We start from the raw sequence: 23,166 nt of genomic DNA, 5'->3' as shown, positions 1-23,166 counted from the left end.
GCTGACAGCAAAATGGGACAAAAGCATGGCAGTCCCCACCTCCACTGGCGTGCACAAGAGCAGAGATGATGGCTGCCATTATTGAGCACTTAGTGTATACGCCTGGGACTGGGCCAGGCCTTCTGTAAACTTCACTCAGAACCAGGAATACACTGAGGTCCGTGTAGTAGGGACAGCAGCTTCACCCCGCTGGGTTTGCTTCTGAGGGAAGCAGGGGTGGGTGCTGTCCCCAGCCCCCTGTCCTCCCTGCCTGAAACACCCTGTCCCCGGGGCCTTGACCCCCATCCATGCAGGAGGCAGACACTTCCAGATACTCAGCCAAGGCCTGCAGAAGGAAGGCCACCGAGGCAGCCTCCAGAAAACCCGAGTCAACACAAATCCGTCCCTGTGGGTGCGGTCGTCCCTGCGTGGCCTGTCAGCTGCCAGTCCTTGTGGGTGGGTCCAGAGCCTCCCACCTCTGAGCACAACAATGCGGCCATTGAGCAGGGCGCCCACACCCAAGGCCTACAGGAACTGGGCCTGGTGCCACCCCGCCCCGCAGGCCACCTTCACAGAAAGCCTGGGGAAGGAATTCTGGCTTCTCTGGGGATGACCTTGGGTTCCAGGTGCGGGCATGCATCCTGCCAAGGCAGGGACGGCATGGCCGGAGCCTCGGGCCTGGCACATTCCTGTCTCTTAGCCAGAGTCCCGAAGCGGGGTTACTCAGCCACCCCACCCCATGGAGGACAGAGGTGTGGCCCAGGTACCAAGGCATCTCTGGAATGGACATGAGGTGGCTTAAAGTCAGGGGTGCCCAACTCCTCAGGAACTGTCCAGCCCAGCAGCCCGGAGCACGGGCTTTGGGGTCAAAGTCCCCAGGCTTGAGTCACACTGCCATGCAGGGAACGCCAAAATCAGGGTGACATCCGACTCAGGTCAGATGGCATCTGGCTCTGGGGGAGTCAGAGACTCAGTGTCTGCAGAGACACCATGGGGCCATCTGACTGGCCGGCCACCATCCCCTACCCAGCTCTGCCAGGGAAAGTGCTGGACACAGTGAGCCTCATCCCTCAGGCTAAGTGTGCACAGGGAGGTCGGGGACACAGACACATGGGGAGGTCCCCTGCGGGAGCCACTTCCAGTCAAAGTTTGTGAGGGTTTCCCAGCACTGGAGCTGGTCCTCGAGGGACAGGTAGGATGTGGCAAGGGAGGGGTGGCAACACGGGGCAGTGGGCCCTGCAGGGGGGAGCCACACTGGTCAGCTCCGGGAGGGGCCGTGAGCTCTGCTGGTGACATCCGATGGGCCCCTCGTGCTGCTGCATCCTGCAGACAACCCCAGGGTCCCTGGCTCTTTACCTAAGGGACAGGAGCCTCCAGTGCCTAGAGCACCCGAGTGAGCTCAGGTGGCAAGGTCCCAGCTCCGAACGACGTGCCTGGTTCTGGCCTGACACTAACCCGCAGCATGGCTGGGGGAGGGGCCACCCGCCTCGGTTTGCTCACCTGTAAAGTGGGGGTAATTACTAGACCTGCCTCTTCAGACTCAACGCCTGACCTGAGGAAGGCAGAGAGCCAGTCCACACCTCCAAGGACACTGTGTCCTGCGACCAGCATCCTCTGAATGAGCAGGGCTGCCCCGCCTGCTGGAGGGAGCAGAGTCCAGCCGCATGAGGTCATGGCTGTGGAATGCCAGGGCAAGAGGCACTGTCACGATGGGGACAGACCTGTCCACAGAGGACACCCAGCCCCAGGCCTCCTGAGAGGTCAGCTGGGAGTGGCCACAAAGGAAGAGCAGCCCGAGGAACCTGAGTAAGGCAGAAGCCAGTCCCACCGGCCCTGCCCCGACCCCGCCGTCCTCTCAGCCCTGGGATCTGCTGCCCGCTGGCCCCAGGGCCCAGGCAGAAGCGTGGGAGGGCAGACCTGCGGGCATATGCCTGTCCACGGGGGCCACCGCGCTCCTCCCCAGGAGCAGATGCCATGCAGGAAGGTGCTCGGGGGCTGGCACTGCAGACCTTCAGCCCACCAGGCCCCTGGGCTGCACCGGATGCCGACTGTAAGGTCCAGGCTGATGCGGAGACGGCGGGGCCAGAACAGCCCTCTCCCGGGAAGTGACCCGCCCCTGGAGGCCAGCAGGGACCCTCGGAGCACAGCGCCCCAGGAACCTGTGAACCTCACACTGGGCCCCACACCACAAGGCGACACTGCCCCTGGGGACCATGGCCTGGCCCAGGAAGCACATCCAGCCCACACACCTCCCTGTGCCTGGGGTCCCCATCTGTGAACGGGGATGGCAATTAGGTCACAAGCCGTGCTCAGCTCACGAAGACCTGTAAAGTGCCAGTGTGTGTGTCCCAAACATGGGGACCCACAGCCCTGACTGGAGGGAGGAAGGGCTTGGCCAACGTCAGGGAGCCCCAGGAAGGACAGGCCCCCAATGCCCATTCAAAGGGCTCCGACCCACAATACCACCCAGTAGGGCTGCACTGGGCCATGCAGGTGACCAAGCACCCAGAATTCAGAACTGCAGATAAAAGAGCAGAACAAGAGGAGACTGGGTGCAAGCCCCCGGGACCCCAGCAGCCCACCTGGTGGCAGAGGATGGTGCAGGACGTAGGTTCCCAACACTTTGTCCCGCACAGAGCCGCTTTCCCCCACTCTGCCCCCACTTTTTTTCCAATTGACACGTAATCATTTCTAGATATTTGTGGGGTACGATGTGACATCCGTGTGACGATCAGACCAGGGTGACCACTGTAGCCATCACCCAAACGTCCATCACTCCTGTGTTTTGGAGCAGTCAGATCCTCCCCACCGACTCCCGAAACACACAGTTCACATCGCCATCCGAGGTCGCCCCACTGTGCTGGGCACCAGGGGCTTTCCTCCTGCCAGCTGTGCCCTGAACCACTGGCCATCCCCCCGCCAGTGGACACAGGTCGGTTTCAGGCCTTCGCCAGTGGCTGAGCTGCTCCTACGGCCAGTGATCGGCCGACCAGCCCAAGATGACAAGCCGCAGAAACTGTGGTCAGTGAGGCGTGGTCACAGGTGGACAGCTGTGGACAGCGGTTCCTCCCGCCCACGCCCTGCTGTGACCCCCGGACCTGCTCTTCCTCTTTGCAGAGGTACTGACTCAGAAGACCCCGGCACTGCAGGGACCCGCGGTGCCAGCAAGTCTGGCACTGGACAGCTTCAGGAGTGTCAATGAGCTGGGCTCTGCTGCTCTCTGAGAGCAGGCTCCTGCCCTCCAGGGCCAGTGCTCACGTCCTGCCCCATTTCTTGTCCCGGAAGCACACCTACCAAGGACACAAGGGCCCTTTTTATTGTTTATTTTAAAGCAGGGTCGTACCAAATTGCTTAGGTGAGTCTCAAAATTGCAAACCTCCTTCCTCGGCCTCCCAAGTTGCTGGGATCACAGGCGTGTGACATGGCACCCAGAGCCCTTCTCTTCTTTAATGACTGCTGGCTCATAAACTCCTCTGATGTGAGGATCTTTATTTTACAGAGGTGACATGCCAGGGGGGGACTGTGGCTGGCAGGGAAGACACCTTCCACCTGACAGAGGCTACAAGACCAGGGTCCTCGACCAGGACGACCTGCCCAGGGGAACTGGGCTTCAGCTAGGGACACTTCTAGTTGTCACAGCTGGTTGGAAGGGGTACTAGCACTCATGGGCAGAGGCAGGACACTGCCAAATGCCCTGGAGGCAAGAACGCCTATTACCAGGACCTGTCTTACCCACGATGTCCACAGTCCCAAACCAGGACACCTGGCAGGGGCCGGCGTCCAGACACGGGGGCTGCACCAGGCCACCACAGAGTGGGGCTGAGGTCCTCACTGACTTGCAGGTGCAGCTGTGTCTTCCAGTGCCCCCGAGGACGTCTGTGGCCATTTCAGCAGAAGAGGCTCCCACGCCAGGAAGGCTGGGGACACCCCTTGTAGACGGCAGAGTGGTGTAGATGGCAAAGTGAGGAGTGTTGACGGCAAAGTGAGTGGTGTAGACGGCAGAGTGAGTGGTGTAGACGGCAATGTCAGCTTTTGAGAAGGGGCAAGATTGTTGCCTCCAGTGGACAAGGGGGTCCAGATCCAGACTGTCACCCCGCTGTCACCCACGGTAGCCCTGATCCGACCACCTCATCCCCCAGAGGACCGAGTGCTCACCCCGCTGGCCTGTGGGCCTGGCCCGGCCCCTGTTCCTGCAAGAGAGCGCCCCTGGCTCGGCCCCAGGTGTCGGAACATGGGCACCTCCCAGCACCCAGGGTGGCAGGTGACCCCGTCCGCGCTTCTGCTCAGGCAGAGCCCTAGGGGCGGCCAGCCCAAGGCTTCGCAGGCAAAGGGGTGGCTGGGGGCCGCAGAATTCGCTTAGTTTCTTTCTACTTATGGCAACTGAGTTCTGGTTTCCAGGTAGGATGGCGATACGGGTTCTTTTTAAATAAATGTACTTCATTTATAACCGAGTCACCTTAAAGGACACCTGAGCTGCTGAGGGGCAGGATGGAGGGGCGTGGGGAGGGGTCCTCCACAGCTCCCGTGGACGCACAGAGATGCCAAGCTGTACCAGGACAGTGGGTTTCACCCAGGAGGACTCGGGTTGTAGGGCCTCTGAGGACGAGCGGAAGTCCTGGCTTCAGCGGTCAGTGCAAGGTGCGGGGGCGGGTATTCTTGCTGAAAAACCCTCTGACCAGAGAAACCTGAGGGCAGAGCAGCCTTTGGCCTTGACTTGTGCTGGGTCTCCCTGCTGTGCCCACCAAAGGCCTTCCTCTGTCTAGCCCATGTCTCCACATGCCCTGACGTCCTCTCTCAGTGGGTGAGGGACACACAATGAAGCCTCGAAGCCTTGGGAGAGATCATCAGGTCCCAGACAGAGAAGCCAGAAGGGAGGGGGCTGCAGGAAACTGAAGGAGAAAAGGGAATGGAAAGAAAGGTCCAGGGGAGGAGGGGAGAAGGTGCGACGGCACTGACCAGGCAACCACTCTGTGCCCATGCCCAGCCTACAGGTCTCACTTAGGATGATAGTACAGGCTAGATTTTGTTTCGTCCATTCATATCATTTTAGAAATAAAGAAATGCAGGCTCACAGATGATCTCACTTGGCATCAGGATCCAGAATTGAACCCGTTCCTCCACCACCAGGCAGGACAAAGGAGAAGAGAGCCAGAGACTCATCACAGCAACAGCCACGGGAGGGAACCGCGTGCCCTGCTGAAGGCCCCCCAGAGCTCTCCACGCCCACAAGGACAGTACTGGCCTGACCCTGCCCTGACCCGGCCACCGGGCTCTTCCCTGGGGTGAGGGCCACTCTAGAGCACTCTCGACTGCTTTCTTTCTCCTCAATCCTCTTGCACCACTTGATATTTAAAAGCAGAAGTGAAGAAACCCTGAGGGATCTGGCTAAGATTACACATTCTGGAAGAAAATGAGCTAACTCTGTCAGGCTGCATGTGGGGCGGTTTGGAGAAGGAACTTCACCCACTCGGGAAAGTCTGTCCCTGGCCGCCGTGGCACACAAGTGACCAGGACACTCGGCCACCAGCCAATTTCTCATCCCCACGTCCCTAAGCAGACTCTGGGCCCATGACTGGCTCTGCCTGAGACCCCAGGGGGAAAGCTGGCTCCCGGGACCATGTGCAAGGCCCGGGCCTGAGAACCACCACTCGGAGGTCAACACTGAAGACCTGATCGGTCTCTGACCTTGAACCTCAGAAACACAGCCTCCTCCCGTCCACACTTCTGTCTACGATGGTCCCTCTACTTGGATGGCCTTTCCTTCTCTGTTCCTCTGATGGACTCCCACGCATCCTGCGAGATCCAGTCCAAAGCTTCCTCTGAAGGCTCTCCTGAGCAGACGAAGGTCTACATCACACCCTTGGGCTCCGGCCTCACCTGTTCTGACCGCTTCCTGATCAGCTCAAGGCTTAATTCTTGCCCCTCCAGTCTGACTGCCTCTAACACTGAGTATTTACCCCAAGGCAGCGGTGCTCACACCTAACAAACGTCAGAATCACCTACAAGTCTCTAGGGCACACTTTCCCAGGTCCCGCCCCGGAGTTTCTGAACCAGTAGGTCCTGGTGGCCTGGTCACCTGCGCATCTGTGGAGGGCCCCGGCGAGGCTGTGGCTGCAGGTCCGAGCGCTGCACTGTGAGAACCACTGCTTTCAAAGGTCAAGTGCAAACCCTTCCCACTGGCATTCGGGCCTCCCCACGGTGGCCTCCAGTGACTTTGTCAACCTCACCTCTCACCAGGTGCTGCCCCTGGTGCCAAGATAAGCACCCCCCCACACACCTGGTTCTAGAACTGCCTTCCTGGATCTTGCAATGTCTGGAACCCACACCCACAAAACGAGCACATCACACCTGGCAGGGGAGGGGCCGAAGCAGGGTCTGGGCGGGTGTGACAACCGGGGCCAGCAGACTCTGGTGGCTACTCTGCACAGCTACGAGGCAGCCACCGTCCAGCCGAGAGCCGCTCTGCTGCTGCAGCTCAGCCCTGCCAGCTCTGCACCGGAGGCAACCGCCCGGCCCTGGTCTCTCACTTTCTTCATCAGAGAGGAGAGGAGCGGCCACCTTGGGAAGTGGAGGAAGTGAGACAGGGGGCTCAACCGTCACACGTCACACGGGAGCCCTCGGAGTGCTGGCTATGATTGGTGTTATCTGTGGACCCGGGACTGCCACGTACTTGCTGCCCAGCCACAACCCATTATGGGAACGGCCGGGCAGCCACTTGGGAGGCTGAGGCAGAAGGACCGTGAGTTCAAAGCCAGCCTCAGCAACTCATCAAGGCCCTCAGCTGGACCCTGTCCTAAAATAAAAAATAAAAAGGGGGGCTGGGGGTGTAGTCAGTGGTGAAGCACCTGTGGGTTCAATCCCCAGTCCAAATCTTAATAAGGAGGAGGAGGAGGAGGAGGAGGGGGGAGGCAGACACGCCATAGGTATTTTTCTGACTGCGTACACAGTTGTCAGTCTAAAAAATACCTGAAGGGGCAGGAGGATGGATGGACAAATCGGAGGCTGGGTCCATGGGGACGCCTTTGATTCACATCAAAGGCGGCTCTGGGAGGCCAGTTTGGAGTTAGACACTTAACAACCTGGAAATTTCTCATAAAGAGGTTTTTGGACAGAAACTCACAGGTGCCCTGCACAGAGTTGTTCACAAAACAAAAACAAAAGCAGAAGTGGCCAAATGACCACCCACGGGGCAGCTGGGAAGGCGGCTTCCTGGGGAGAACAGAGGGGAGCGGGGAGCGTGCCCCTGCTGCCTGGGAGAGGCCCGGGAGCACCGTGGACAGCGGAGGGCAGGCGGGCGGGCAGGCTGGTGGGCATGCTCTTACTTTTTAAAAAATTGCATGAAAAATTCTAAAAAAATACATCCCCAGGGTTATTTTCTCTCCGGTATAAAAATTTGAATGGCTTTAATCTTTTTCTCTTTTGCTTTTCTCATTTTCCTCTGATGCCTACCTATATGATATTTGCATAATTTCTTAAAAGAAAAAAAAAAACTTTAAAAAAAGCAGCACCTTGAATTAGGACAGAGAAATCACAGTGACATCGGCCTCTGCTGAGTGACTCTGATCAAGGGGCCTGCCCTCTCTGTTCCTTCCTCTGCAAAAGCTACCTGGTGGCTCTCCCTACCTGCTCTACCCCAGGGTCCCTGGAGACAGTGAGCAGAGCAGGCTCTGAAATCTGAAGCTGATGGGGGGGGCGGTCCCTCTCTGCTGCCCAAGCAGCCCCCCCCCCCCCCGAGAAGATGCTCAGAGGCACAGGAGAGGTGTCTTATCCTGGGCAGATAGTATCAGCAGACAGCTGGGGAGGCTATGCTATGGTTTGAGGTGTCCCCCAGGGGTTCATTTGATGGAGGTATGGCCCGGAAGAGTGATGTCAAGAGGAGGTGGAACCTTTAGAGGTGAGGACTGATGGGAGGTCATTGGGCCCCTGGGGGTACCGCTCCCAAGGGGCTAACACAGCTCTCCTGGGGCCCCAATCTCTCTCTGGCTTCCTGTCTTGCACCATGACCTCTCCTTCTGACACATATCCCACCATGATGTCATCTTTCATGATGTCCTCACCAGAATAGAGCCAGTGCTGACACCATGATCTTGAACCTCCAGAACTCTGAATCAAATAAACGTCTTTTCTTTATAAAGTTCCCCGCTTTGGGCGTTTCATTATAGTAATAAACAACAGATTAATACAAACTAAAATTGTTACTGAGAGCTCGGTCCTTGTCTTCAGTGCCAATCCAATAATGAGGACATGGTTTTGAGAAAGAGGAAAAAGAAGTTTTATAGCTTTGCTAGCAAAGGGGACTCCTGTCCCAGGGGCTGTGATTCTGCCCATCAAGGGAGGTTGGGGGAATTTAAAGAGGTGATTCAAAGGCTACATTCCACTGTTCTCTGTCAGAGTTGCCATTCACTTGTTACTGTGGGAGACGGTCATTTCTGAGATCCTCTGGTGCCATCCCCAAAGTCTGGATTCCTTTGTTCCTGTGGTGGGTTGTGCTCAAGGACAGAAAACTCTGCCTGGGATGGGAAGAAAGGTAATCTTGTTTCCCTGAGATTAGAAAGAGGGAGAGATTAGGGAGGAGCAGGAAGAGAGGAAGAGAAAGAAATGTGTCCATTTTAAAAATTAGTTGTGGTGGCCAAGCAGCCAGGGCTATATTCAAAGCTTAATGTGGATACTGTTATAATTCCCCACTGTTACAATTCCCCACTGTCAATTCCTACATCCCATTTCTATGGAAAAATGGGCAGCCACATCTCCAAGCTGCTTCTTGCTGAAAGGGGCAGGGGGAGTAACCCAAATCCTTGTTCTTTATCAGGTGGGTCATGGACAGTGAAGGGCATTCAGCATCAGAGCAGTCCAGAGGTCCACAGTGGCAGATGGCAGGTGACTGGACAGCTATACACAGGGCAGGGTTCATGCTAAGTCAACAATAAACAAGACAGCAAAGCATTGCTTTTTGTAAACAATTAGCACAAAAGCAATTAGTATTTCAGCCAGTCTCTGAAAACCATGAAGACACTAACTCATAATCATATCAATGAAAAACAGATTTGTCAATGTAGGAGATTAGGGAAAATTTGTAGGTCTATGAGATCAGGCTCAAATTAACTCAGGACAAACTTGTGACTCTAGAGTCCCTTTCAATCATTATTATTAGACACTCCCATACAAGAACTCTTCCTTTATGGCCTGCAGAGTTACTCACTTTTGGTAGGGCCAACACAAATATACATCTTAAGTTACATTTTACAGAACCATTATCTTTCCTTTTAAATGTCCCTGTAGGACTGTGCCTTGGCTGTACTCTCCTGCCAGCCAGGTGTTTAAGACTAAGTTGGTTAAAACTGACCTTGTTCCTATCAATTCTTAAGAGTCAGCTGAGATTCCTCAGAGATCACTCTTGGGGACGTGTACGAAGCCTCCTGGCTCCTTTAACTTTCCTTTACCAGTAATGCCACCTGCCAGGATGGGTCAGGTCTGCCTGACTACATGTGGCTTCTCTTGGAAGCATCAGGGACATTTCTGTCTCCAATGACCCTCCTCTTTGCAGAATGTGCACTGGTTGCCTTCCTGTTCTCTAGGGTCCTCTCAATCTACCTGATCAGCAGATCAGGTGACTCACCAGAGTTGCAGGGTCCAGAGAGGGGTCTCATTATTCTCTGGTCCTGGCTGACCTTTGAGGGCAAGGACCAGAATTTTAGGTGCTCTTTCCTTGGCCCTTATACTTCCTTGATTTTGATCTCCAAGTTTTTGGTTTTAAACATCCAGCAAGCAAGTTTCACTAGTCTTGAAGTGGGAGAAATGTGTTTTAACCTCCATGTCTGTAATTTTACAGTTATCCCTTTCATTTAAAGGTTGGTATAGGGCTGTAAGCCAGCCTTATATCCTGTCTGCCCTGTAGGTGATGGCTTATTATCTCAAATTAACTTTTAGAAGCAGTACCTTTGCAAAACACTAACAGGCAAGAGTTATAAAATTTACAAGGAAAATACAGAATGAAACTAAGAGGGCAAAAACATATTCAGCTTGTATAATAGCTATGAACCAAGAAAAGTGATTTTTATAATCTTAAACTTTTACTTATGTATATTATATTCCCTGTTTATTTTGACATCACAGTAATCTTTACAACAAAAATCCATTTTTTGAACCCAACTTTAAATGAGCTAAAGTCTAGCCTATTATAGAGGCATTCTAACATGGAGTGAGGTGGGAGGCAGAGCCTTCTCTCAGGTAAGGAGGGCTCTTGACAAATAACACAACACAATATTATATCTGAAACTTGAATCAAACAAAGGCTAAAAGAGTTTTTAACTTTTTTCGTGGAAAAAGTGGCAAAGTGCTTCTATGTTTTACAATGTCACCTTTAAACAGATCAGAAATTTAAATGTATTTTTGGATTACCTTCCAAAAATCCATTTAAATTTCCATCCCAGTGTAAAGAGTAATGCAAAATTTTATATGTAACTTATTTACAACATGTAACCTTTATCCAGTCATAAAATATCAAATGTCATAAATAAATACCAACCAAATTCGTTATTTCTGTATAAATCTGAAGGAGACTATTGTTGCAGACAACTTTAGCTTAAAGAATACCAACTTGGCTAAATGCTCTCCTAAACTTTACATCTAACTGTTTAGCTTTCAAAATAAAATTTAGAATCCATAGTATACATAGCTACAATAATCACAGGTCTGCCTGTGTTGGCAGTACTAGCAAAAATCAAAGGATAAACAAATCTCATACTTAGGAAACAGTGTTCATGATCAGAAATAGACTCAGTCAAAGCAAACAGCTATAAGACAGGTCTTCAAATGACTGTGTGGCCCTTCTATGTCAGAACAGTGTATAAGAGGGAACAATTACTGGTTACCTTGCCAGTAAACCTAGATAAATTTTCATTTTACAAGCTTTTACATAACACTTAGCCAAGGCTCAGACAGATATAGTTCTCAGATGTGTAACTATATCCAATCACATATATTTAGAGTGTCAACTATATTTTGTTATAACCTAAAACAAGGGTTGTTTATTTAACCAGTTATGAAGTAATCATTTAAAAGACTTTAAGATAGGTATGAACCCTAATCCCTTTAAGAAGACTTAGTTTCCTAAGTAATAAAACCTAACAGATAAAATAAAATTTGAAAAACTTTGACTGACTATGCTAATTATAGCCAATTTAATCCCATACACACTTTTTGAGACGTACCTTCACAGACCTTCTGCAACTTACTTAGACATTCGCACCTTGTCTATACCTTTAGTTTTGCCCTCTTTCACCTTGGACTTTACCATACAAAACAAATCCTCATCCAGAAACATCACCTTCTAATTTTCCATAATAAAATACATTTTCATACCCGTAACTTTCTTATCTCTTTTTTCCAGCTTCAGACCCTTTCTTAAACTCATATTCTGAAACAGTCCTTATGAATATTACCTGTGCATTTAATTTACACAACAAGTTCCATCCAGCAGAGGGGTAGACACCCAGCATGTGCACAAACTGGACTTTAGTCTTTTTTCTCCCAGGCTGCATTCAAGGGGTTGGAGCCCAGGATATTTCCGAGCCTGACCTGTTGTCACCATTATCGTTATCACAGTGCCATCGACATTCCCCACAATGGTACCCAGAGACTCCCTTAGGGCCTTTTTCTCGCACTAGGCGTGCTGGTGTTTGGTGGAGGAGGCCCTTTCCGTCCCCTTCTTTAGGCTCCTTGAAGATCCCTTGCAGAGGCTGCCTACAGAACACAGGTGGGCCTACGTTTCTGGGGTTTTCCTTTTCTGGGTGCAGTTGTTTACCCTGCCAGTCCCCCCAGTTGTTATAGCAAGACTTGCTTTGCCCCAGTGATGGACAGCCCCTGGCCCAACAGGGTGTCTTGTCGGATCTTAGAAGTGGAGACTCTTCCTGTCCCAGGTCATAAACTGACAGTGCAGGAACCTACTGCCACCTCCTTTGTGGCCAGTGGCCTTCACCCCCCAGGGGCAGAAGGGGCTGGAAGGCAGGGAGAAGCAGGTTCTCTTTGGCCATTTCACTACAGCCGGGCAGCTTTCCTGGGATTTCCTCCACTCGGGGCTGGTGTCCTTGACCACCGTGCCATGACCGGCAGCTGCCTGGGGCCAGGCTGAGGATCAGTGCTGGGACTCCCAGTGCCAGGCTGAAAGGATTTAAATCTTCTCGAACCCCCTCTTCTGGTGTCCTGCTCTCCTTGCACACCGGAAGCAGGGCTTTTGGCAACCTGAACTTAGTTCCTGCCGGTTCAGATCCTTTATCATGAAACCGCATAATGCCTGCACAGATGGACCCCCTTCCGCACGTTACCCCTGACAGACCAACTTCAGTGGCCAGGTTGCGTAATAATCCAGAAAACCCCTCAAAAGCCAGACCCTGTTTCAGCACCATCTTTCTCTGTGGCTTAGACCTACAGGTGGCCCATGCAGCCAAGGTCCTTCCTCCCAAGGGGCCACAGGGAAGATCCACGTAGCTGGCCCGTGGCTCAAAGGGCCAAACAGACCCAGAAACAAACCACAGAGCCAGACAAGAGAGGCTCACCAAAGCCCCAGGGGCGGACGGGAGCCTTTAAAACAGACAGAGCTGCCGCAGATCTCTCTCACGCTCACTCTGCCCCTGACAGTCAACTTCAACCGCAAGACTGCGTGACAACTCAAAAACCTACTCAAAAGCCTTTTCCTCAAGTGAAACAGATTCCTCCACTTAGCATCAGGTTCTGTTCCTAAAATCCAGGCATTTTGTGTAAAAAGAAGCCAGTATTCAATGCCCCACTCAGTGGGAAAGATTATAAAGCATTACTCATCAGTTCCAAGTTCTCCATCAGTTTCTGAAAACACAACTAAAACACCATCATGATCATCTGCACCATGCTAGAACATTCCTTCCTGATGGACAATCAGCTCTTTACCCCTCAGCAAGTGTGGCCCCTCGGCTCCCTTCTCAACACGTCTACACAGCAACCCCAGGGTCTCACAATTACATCTGGAATTTTCACCTGAGACCTTTCCTGCACATGGTTCTGAATTTCGATGTGGTTCTGAAATGTCACAGACATGACATTTTCCACGTACACCTTTTGGCTAAACATTTTGGAGAGGTTCACATCCTGGGAAGTTTGGGCTTTGTAAACTGAGGGGCACTGGCGTCAGGACAGCTTCCGTGGGGAGATCTGTGCCCTGACCACCAGGGCTGCTCCAGGATTCCGCTGCAGAAGCTGTGGGTGACGCGGAGTTCGGAAGACAGCTCAAAGCCGCCCCTGCACCGCGCAGGACACAGGACGCGGTGCTGCAGGGAACGGGAAGGGGGGCTGCAGGGCCCCTGGTTTAGAGCTGTGGAGCTGCAGCCGCGGTAGAAAAGGAGCCTTATGCCGTGAATAATAAAACCGCCAGGGCGGTCCCACATGCCAGGCGCCCCCAGACCTACCCAGAATGAACCGCTCCGCGAGCCAGGCACCATCAGTTGGGAACCCTTACCGGAGGGGAGCAGAAGTGCTTCAGATTTGGGAATATTTGCAGACTTCATCATCTGAGCATCCTCATCCCCAAACCCCAAGCCTGATGCACTCTAGACCTGAAACATGAGAGCACCTCTCAGGTCGCACAAGCCCCCCAGATTCCAGGCCCCCGAGATGCTCATCTCGCCGTGCCACCCCCACTGTGCAGATGGAGAAACCGAGGCCGCGACGGGCTACGCATGTATCTCGGGTCGACTGGCGTGTAGCAGCATCCCGGGATCCAGGCCGTGCGGGCCGCAGGGGCCGGGCACCTACCCACAGCTTCGTGTCGTAGTAGTAGGCACCCAGGAGCTTCACGATGTAGGGGTGGTCGCAGGTGGCCAGGATCTCGATCTCCACGATGTAGTCCTCCAGCTCCTCCTCGCTCTTGGTCTCGATGACCTTGGCCGCGGCCAGGGCGCCCGTCTCCTTATTCTTGGCCTGCAAAGCGGAGACGCGGAAGGTCAGCCAGGCGTGCTGGGCAGGAAACTGACCCTGGAAGGCAGCCCAGAGGGCCCCGCAGCGTGTGAAAACAGAGGCCGGATGTGCAGAGGGGACCAGGAGCTGCACCAGGACACACACTGCTCTGGACCGTGGCCAGCGCTGCGCGCCATGTCAGCACAGGGACAGGGCTCGGGGTTGAATAATGGTAACAGCAGACACCCCCTCCTCGGGGGTAAATAACACAAGGAGGGGACAGTGCTACCAACCCCCAGGCCCAAGAAGGGTATCTGCTCAGTGGGAAGATCTGCCCCCCAACAACCAAAGTGATACTGTGTATACAACAGGTAGCACACTAGCTTTCATACATGCTGGGGTGGTTGGGAAGGGCGGGAAGTTCTGGAAAGTCACTGCCCTGCGGCAGGCTGGTGGGGGCACTAAGAGAAGAGGACTCGTGAGGCACTCCCCTCTCTCCATACCCTTAGATTTCCATTTGCACCATTTCACATATGTTGTACGAGTAGAATGTAAGGCGGGGGTGCAGCTCTGCGGGACAGCACCCGCCCAGCTCTGCAAGGTCCCGGGGCCACCCCCTGTCCCACAAAACCAGAACCAAACCATGAAGCCAGCAGAACACACAGGGGTTTAAGGGCGGGCCCTCCAGTTACGGCAGAATCACTTCTGAGACATGTCGCCTGGCCAAAGCCCCGGTTCTCATCTGATGAGAAAGAGCACTGATTTTCCCACCTGGATGGCTACTTTTCCCAACGGAAAGTTCCAGTGTCAGTGAGGACTTGGGAGAAATCAGAACCATTGCCACCAAGGAAAAGGGCGTGGCAGCTTCCCCACAGGGTGACCGCAGACCAGCACTCCAACAGCAGGCAGGGACCCGAAAGAGACAGAAGCAGGAACTCCAGCAGATGTGTCCTTCTTCACCAGAGCCAGAGGCGTGAGCAAGCGAAGGGTAATCAAGAAGATGGAGAAACAGGACATGATGCCTAGTACCATGGCATAGTATTCAGCCCTTAAAAAGGAGTGAAGTCTGACCTTGGCTACGACATGGATGAGCCTTAACAACATGACGCCAGCAAAGCAAGCCAGACACAAATGCCCCAATGCTGCCTGACTCCACCTACTCTCAGAGCAGGAGGAATCACAGAGACAGGGGCTACAGCAGAGGTCTCCAGGGGTGGGAGAGGGGGCGTGGGGAGTTATTGTTTAGTGGGTGCAGAGTTCTGTTTGGGGGGGCTAAGGATTTGCAAGAGAGAGAGGTGCTGGCTACACAGTGGTACTGTGGACTTAGTGAACAGCATGGAGTCATCGCTTATGAAAGGTCACAATGACAAACATGGTGTTGGATAAATCTTACCAAAACTCAGAGAGTGGGACAGAAATATCCCTGCAAGTGCCGGAGCAGCCTCCCCCTCCTTGGCAAGAGCAGGTGTCCTGGAGCCACGGGGCAAGACGGCCTCTCGGCCAGGGTCCCACCAGCCACACAGGATGCTGCTGGGAGCATCTGCCCCACTGTGCGACCGCGAGTCCAGTGTCACCAAGGGACATGTGGGCAGCATGGCCCCTGAGTGAGCTGCTCCTCTGGAGACTGAGCAAAGCATGGGGACGGGCTTCAGGGTCCCCATGACCGTCCCACCGTCAGTCCCGGAGCCTGGCGCTGTGGGCAGCAGTGTGCTCATCCTGTGGGCAGGACCAGGGGCCAGCGGCTCCGCCCCTCCCAGCCGAGAAGGACAAGCAAGTCCAGGGTTAGACGGGGACACAACGGGAACAGTGGGAAGGCACCGGGATTTGGGTATCTACCTCCAAAGACAGCCACCCCTGCACGGCTCCCTGCGCTCCTCGGAGCGGGGACAGGTGAGGCTCCGGGCACAGCACCGCCACCCTCTCCAGGGCTGCCCAGAGCCCGAGGTCCAGCGGGGAGACAGGTGGCCCTGCACGGTGGAGTCAGAGCCGGCACCCACAAGGGCAACCCCCTCACAGCTCTGTTGCTTTGCTTTTCATCTGTTTTTTTCTCAGTGAGGAGCACCTTTTGCTGACTGAGCTGCCAAGTCCTGGGGTCCCACGCAGCGGTGACAAGACTTCACATTTCTGCAGGCGGCCCTGCTGGGGCCCTGGGATAGACGTGCACACGCGTCAATCCATTCGCACTCGGCCAAGGCCAGGGCCTCATCTCACCTCAGGCACATACCCCAGAGAGCTCCATCCGAGTCCCTGAGGCCAAAGTCTCCGCAGCCTCCAGCCTCCGGCCTCCAGCCCAGCTCAGGGGAGGGGATTCACAGGGACAGACCTTGTCCTGGGACGACCTGCCCACCGGGCCTGCCTGTGTGGGGTCCTTCCCCCAATCTCTCTCCCTCCTCCTCCTCTCTCTCTCTCTCTCTCTCACACACACACACACACACACACACACACACCATGTGCCCAACTTTAGATTTCTTCATGTTTCATTTTATTCCCACCAGAGGACTGAAAAGACTCCTTTCACTTCTGTAGAGCATCTCTGCTCCATCCCCTCCTCCCTCTCCTCCTCCTCCAACTCTTCTTCCCTCTCCTCCTCCTCCACCTCCTCCTCCCTCTCTTCCATCTCCTCCTCCTCCTCCATCTCTTCTTCCTCCCTCTCCTCCACCTCTTCCTCCTTCTCCTTCATCTCCTCCTCCTCTCTCCTCCTCCTCTTCCACCCTCTCCTCCTCCTCCATCTCCTCCTCTTTCTCCATCTCCTCCTCCCTCTCCTCCTCCTCTTCCTCCATCTCCTCCTCCCTCTCCTCCTCCCTCCTCCTCCTCCTTCTCCTCCTCCTCCCTCTCCTCCTCCTCCTCCCCCCTCCTCCCTCTCCTCTTCCTCCCTCTCCTTCATCTCCTCCTCCTCTCTCCTCCATCTCTTCCACCCTCTCCTCCTCCTCCATCTCCTCCTCTTCCTCCCTCTCCTCCTCCCTCTCCTCCTCCTCTTCCTCCATCTCCTCCTCCCTCTCCTCCCTCCACCTCCTCCTCCATCTCCTCCTCCTCCCTCTCCTCCTCCTCCATCTCCTCCTCCTCCCTCTCCTCCTCCTCCCTCTCCTCCTCCTCCTCCCTCCTCCTCCTCCCTCTCCTCCTCCTCCCTCTCCTCCTCCTTCACAAACTCCCAGGAGGAGCTCGACAGCTCTGCTCCTTTACAGAGAGGAGGCAAGGTCTGAGGGCCTCGCAAGGCCAGGCGAGGGCCAGGAGCCCGGGCAAGCCCGCCACGCTGAGCGGGAAAGGCCCCTCCATCACCCACCTTCACTCTGGCGCTGGCGGGAAGGCTGCACCACTTTCTCCTGGGTTTCCTGGAAAGGGGTGTTTTCCTCTAGGGTGGAGGAGGTGAGGGCTGGTTTCCAGGAGTGCACAAAACCTACTTTGCCCACTGTCCTGAAAGGCAGCGTTGACCACAGGGCCGGGCCTCCCGTGGGGCGCCAGTGTCAACACAAGGAATGGAGGCCACCAGCACCGTGCTCAGGTTTCACCAGGCCAGAGCCTGCCAGGGAGGGGTCGGGAGAAACCAGGGCCAGAAAGTGACTTGGACAAAATTTTACAAGCCTGGCTGAAGTCATAGCCCATCGCAAGGCCACAGAAGAGGCCCTAACGGCAGAAGATAAAGCAGCGACACCCCAGAGCACTCTGGGTGCCACCCACCCTGGAAGACAGACACCACTTATTCTGGGTTAACAGGTGACAGCTGAGACCCCGAGAGCCCCGTGGTCCTTCTCAGGTCACACAGCAGAGAAGGTGGGTCCTAACCAAGCCTGCCCGGCTCCAACCACCTCCCGGAAGGCCCTGCTTGGCCAGTGTCCACAGTTCCCCACTCCAGCTCCAGTCACTAGGGACGAATGGCAGCCACTGCCAATTGGCCCCCTCCTGCAGAGGGAGCTCTAGCCAGCCGCAAAGCTCACGCTGCCAGAATTCCACCTGCCCCTGAGCCACTAAGGCCGGCATGAGCTGGCACGTCCACTTCCCAGACCGGCAGACTGAGGCTTGGAGAGGCCCCAGACCCACCGGGAGTGGGAGCTTCAGCACTGGCCTCCCACGGCAGCTCTCCGGCTCTGTCATAAGCACCACTTCACCCACGAGGCCATTGCTGGCTGGTGCAGTGCTGAGCGCCTGTGCTCCCAGCTGCTCAGGAGGCTGAGGCAGGAGGACGGCTTGAGCCCAGGAACTGGGAGCCAGCCAGGGCAGCAAAGAGAGGTCCTGTCTCTCAGGAAACAAAGGAAGAACACAAAGAAAACAGACTGGGCGCAGAGAGGCACCTCGGTTCTCCCAGTGGCTCTGGAGGCTGAGGCAGGAGGATCATGAGTTCAAAGCCAGCCTCAGCAACAGCGAGGCGCTAAGCAGCTCAGCGAGCCCCTGTGTCTAAATAAAACACAAACTAGGGCTGGGGATAGGGCTCAGTGGTCGAGTGCCCCCGAGTTCAATCTCGTACTCACCCACCCCCCCAAAATAGAAAACAGATGCTCAGGGAGGTGAAGCCATTTGCGCAAGGTCACGCAGCTGGTAAATAACAGGGTAGGAATTAAATTTTGGCCCTGTGGTTTCAAAGTCCTCGTGCCTGACTGCTCTGCAGGAGGTGTCTGTCTATGAATTCCGCAGCAGTCGGGCCTGGGCCTCGGTTTCCCCCTGTCCAGTCAGGGGGTGGGAACTGAGGCGCGAGCTCCCTCCGTGCTCTGGGATGATTTGGGGGGTGGGCGGTCCTGGGAGCTCAGGGTGGTCAATGGAGAGGGGGTGCACGGTGGCCTTCACAGGCTGGATGGCACAAGGAACAAGTGGCTGTCTGTGGCCTCTGACGTCCATCTCTCCCACCAGCCGGGGTCCAGAAGAGGGCAAGGGGTCCCCCGCTGGCCTCCACCGCCAGCCAGCAGTGACTAACCCTCGGCCCACACCCTTGGGAGCAGACACACAGTGGCACTGTGTCTCCTGGCCCAGACACCTCGGTGGGAACAATCCTTCCCCTTGTGCCGCCGCAGCCCAGCCTAGAGGGGGGTGGGGCAGCTGCCCAGCCGGGAGCCCTGTCCCACCCAAGGGGCCCGGGCAGCCCATTCAGGGGCTGGGGATTCCTGAGAGCCAGTCACACAGTGGCCAGCAGGGGACAGCCCCGGAACCTCCCTTTCCCTCCCAGCTGCCGCTGATCACGATGTTCCCCTGCCTCCTCCCAGGAAATAACTGATATCGTGGAACTTGGGATCCAGAGAGAACACAGCCACCATTCCTAACTCCCACGCCCATTCTGCAAGGAGAAGGCAAGACCACCAGGCACACGTGGGCCTCCAGGGGAGGCCTGCAGGGGCCTGTTCTCGCAGGCACCCCAACTCCAGGCCCGCGAGTCTCCACAACCGCCTGCAAATGAGTCCAGGGGTCAGGGGACAGAAAGGGACCTGGCCAGCCTCCATTCCCCTGTGGGCTCAAAAGTCCAGTCTTCTTTGGGGACTGCCTCTCTGGCTCCCAGTCCAAGGGACTCACTCATGAGGGACAGACCCCACTCTGCTTCCCGTGCACACTCTAGCCACCAGCAAGCTGACCCTTCTCACAACCACTAGTTCAGGGTGGACATGTGGCCCAAGGCAGGCCGACAGTGTCAGACCTGGGTGGTGTTTTTGTTTGTTTTTTACTTTTGTATTTTTGTTACAGTTATCAGGAAAGTGGCTTTTTCTTTCTATGGGGTTGCTTAACCGATGGAGTGGAAGGCTGGAGAGTCCAGCAACTCATCTTGTGACTCCTTTAGACGGCCAGCCTAAGGGGGAGGCCAATACAGAGAAGCAAGGTCCATGTAGGGAGGTAGGCAGAGGGTTGATGATTCTGTGGAGCGCCTGGAGCTAGCTGTTCCTGAAGGCAGACTACCCTTAGACTTCTCAGATATGTGAAAAACCAATAAACTCCCTTTGGGACTTCTGTCACTTGCCACCCATCTAGAAGAGTTTGTGGAAGAGTTTCACCATGAAATATACATTAAACACGTCACCTCCCCTCACAAACCCACCTGACCAACAAAGCCACATCTACTGAGACCTCACAGGAGAGTCGGCTGAGAATCCAGGACCTGGGGAACTAGGAAATCAGCAAAAGCAGGCAGCAGTGACAACCTCAGGGCTGGCGTGGAGATGAGTCACTGGCAATGCCACGAACCACTCCAGTCTTTGAAAGCTAACCGCTGGCTGGGTGCGATGGCGCATGCCTGTAATCCCAGTGACTCTGGAGGCTGAGGTAGGAGGATCACAAGTTTGAGGCCAGCCTCAGCTAGTGAGGGAGGTCCTGAGCAACTTAGCAAGACCCTATCTTGTTAAAAACTGGGGATGTGGCTGTGTGGTCAAGCGCCTCTGGGTTCGGACCCGTTGGGGGTGGGGGGAGGAAGAAAGAAGTGTGTGCTTCTTTTTCTAGAAAGAGAAAAGGGAGCAAGGGACTGGGCCACGAGGTCTCCTAGCAACCTGGGGCGCGAGAGAAGGCTCCCGGCTGACCTGCCAAAGGAAAAGTCCAGGCAGTGGGTCAGCGCCAAGGACGGGGCAGTCAGGGCTAAAGGTCTCCATTCCTGGCAGCTTGACTAGACGGCTGTGCTGGGAACCCACGGGGCTTGGGGTGCAACACATGGTGTGCAGCTGTGGTGTCACAGCCAGGGCACACGGCGTCTCCACGGTGAGGGCCACTGCCAATCTCCCTGCGAAGGAGGGAGGGGACACTGCTGGCTGTGTGCCAGGGAAGGGTGACATGAATTCAAGCAGGGACCTGGGCTTCTCAGCCCACCATGCCAGGGGTGCTGCCCGCCTGCTCTGGTGCAGACCCCGTGACCTTTTCCTCACTGCTCGATGGCTCCCTGCGGCTGGCAAGACGGAGCACCCGGGCAGCATACATGGCCCGAGATCCACCCTGCCCACTGTACGGGCACCACACGGACTCGAATTCCGCCAGGCCTCACGGGGGCCTCTTGCTCCGTCCCCCTCACAGCGCCCCCCGTCGGCACACTGGACCTGCCCACAGAATCCAGCGGGGCCCCAGCCCGTGGCTGAGCGATGCCGGACCCCGGCCCTTGACATCCTCTGTGCCTTGCTGGGCATCAGCACGGGCTGCCTGGGCCACGCCACGGTCAGCCACCTCCCACCAGGCTGTGAGCTCTGGAGGCTCCTCCTGGCCCCCATCTAGGCTGCATCTCAGGGACCCTGGCATGGAACAACAGGGGGACAGGTGGGAAGGGGGAAGGTGTGGGGGGCGGGAGGGCAGGTGGGCAGGTGGGCAGGTGGGCATGTGGGCAGGAAGGCAAGAGGGCAGGAGGGCAAGAGGGCAGGAGGGCAGGTGGGCAGGAGGGCAGGAAGGCAAGAGGGCAGGAGGGCAGGAGGGCAAGAGGGCAGGAGGGCAAGAGGGCAGGATGGCAGGTGGGCAGGAGGGCAGGTGGGCAAGTGCATGAGTGGGTGCGTGCACAGATGGATGATGGGGGAGAATAGGAGGGTAAGTGGACAGATGGATGGATGGATGGACAGAGCAAGTGAGAAGGCGGGTGGATGGGTAGATGGGACACAGGGGACGTCAGGAGGAGGAGCTCCCAGGTCTGCCTTCCCCCGGGGCATAGGAGTGGCAGGGTCTTGGGCCATGGACAGAGGCCATTCCCGCTCCACGACCATCACGGAGGAAGTCACTGTCACAGGCACCTCTGCCCTCCGCCCAGTGCCAGCCTGACAGACTCAGACACACGTCCAGAAAGAGGTCAGTGGGTGGAGCGAGCCAGGAGCCGCCCGAGGCCCGGCGCCAGTCCTCCACAGCCGAGAGCGCTGGGTCTCCTGATGGACTTGGGGGCCACCCAGGGACACGAGAAAGTGTGTGAGCCACCAGGGGTCCTCTCTGGGATTGCGAATTTTTTGGCTTTCAAAAGCCTGAAATTGGGCTGGGGATGTGGCTCAAGCGGTAGCGCGCTCGCCTGGCATGCACGGGGCACTGGGTTCGATCCTCAGCACCACATACAAATAAAACAAAGATGTTGTGTCCACCGAAAACTGAAAAATGAATATTAAAAAATTCTCTCTCTCTCTCTCTCTCTCTTTAAAAAAAAAAAAATGCAAAAGTCTGAAACACCTTTACCTTCCTAACACATTTACCACCACTCTGGCTGCCGCTCGTGCACTCAGTGAGCATTTTACATCAGGATGGACCATGGATGGACGGGTGGGCGGATGAGCAGTGTCCTCCCTTAGACCCAGGGACATCCGGTCCTCCACATGACAGAGGACAGGAACAGGACGTTGTCACCTTAGGTTTCTGAGTCTCTAGACAGCACTCGGCTGAGCTGCAGCCCCCTCGGCCCCCCAGGACACACACAGGTTAACCGTCTGCCCAGCAGAGAAACCACCTCCCAGTCAGTAACTGCCAAGTGTCAGCCCGATGACAAACAAGACGGCCAAGTTTCAGAACAAGGGACACTTAAGAATGGTGAGATCCTGAGGCACAAAGGCAGAGGGCGGCAGGACTTCCAGAGACTGGCATCCAATACCCCGGGAGGAGAAAGCTGGCAGGCCAACCTGGCACGGGCGGCCAACGCTTGGCCTCAAAGTCCTCTGGGTCAGCAAAGAGGAAAAGCTCCCACATGAGGGCCCCAGATCTGCCTGGGGGCCTTGGCCGAGGCCGGGCAACCTGTCCAGCTTGGCCAGGCCTGTGGGAGCGGCCGAGCTCTGTTTCCAGAGGTGGCGACGGGGCCAATCCCGAGATACGCTGGTGGAGGGGGTGGAGGGTGGCCGAGTCCCTGCCTCCGGGGCCTGGGATGGCCGCTCCCAGCGAAGCCGCCTGGGAGAGGGGGACCCTCCTGAGTGCTGGGCCCAGAGCAGGCAAGGGAGGGCAGCTTCTCAGGCGGGACCTCTTGACCACCGCTGGCTTGTCCTGGGCTCTGTGCAGGGCATCCTCTGGCCCACCTGCTGCCCAGGCAGGCTCGGGTCTCCCCAGGGTCCAGGGGGGCCCGTCCTTTTGGATCAACATGACTTTCCATGCAGCTTTATATTCCTCTAAAACTAGTCTCCATGAAAAAGAATAGGACGGTTCAGGACAAAATCAAAGCTACCCATCATCTGGCGCATCTCCTTCCACAGGGACACACCGGGGACTGTCTGGCCATGCCAGCCCTATGCTGCTCAGCTGGGGGCCTCAGGTGACCTCTTCATCACTTTCCACCTTACAGAGGAAGATGTCAACGTGCTGCTGGGGGCCCGGCCGGAGTCCACCCGGGAGAGTGACGGACAGGCGGTGCCCAGGGCAGGACCC

The 23,166-nt window shown here is 55.8% G+C and overlaps 1 protein-coding gene across 1 annotated transcript in view; it reads right to left on the bottom strand.

The window, feature by feature from the left end:
• Stk10 (serine/threonine kinase 10) overlaps nt 1–23,166 on the bottom strand; it is a 108,185-nt gene that overhangs the window by 73,770 nt on the left and 11,249 nt on the right. Inside the window, exon 2 of the mRNA XM_027938732.2 lies at nt 13,762–13,926. Coding sequence (XP_027794533.1) covers nt 13,762–13,926 — 165 coding nt within the window. The remainder of the gene's footprint in view (nt 1–13,761; nt 13,927–23,166) is intronic.

The sequence above is a fragment of the Marmota flaviventris genome, chromosome 5, assembly GCF_047511675.1.
Source record: "Marmota flaviventris isolate mMarFla1 chromosome 5, mMarFla1.hap1, whole genome shotgun sequence".
Classification (NCBI taxonomy): domain Eukaryota; kingdom Metazoa; phylum Chordata; class Mammalia; order Rodentia; family Sciuridae; genus Marmota; species Marmota flaviventris.
This window is presented reverse-complemented; position numbering and strand designations above follow the sequence as displayed.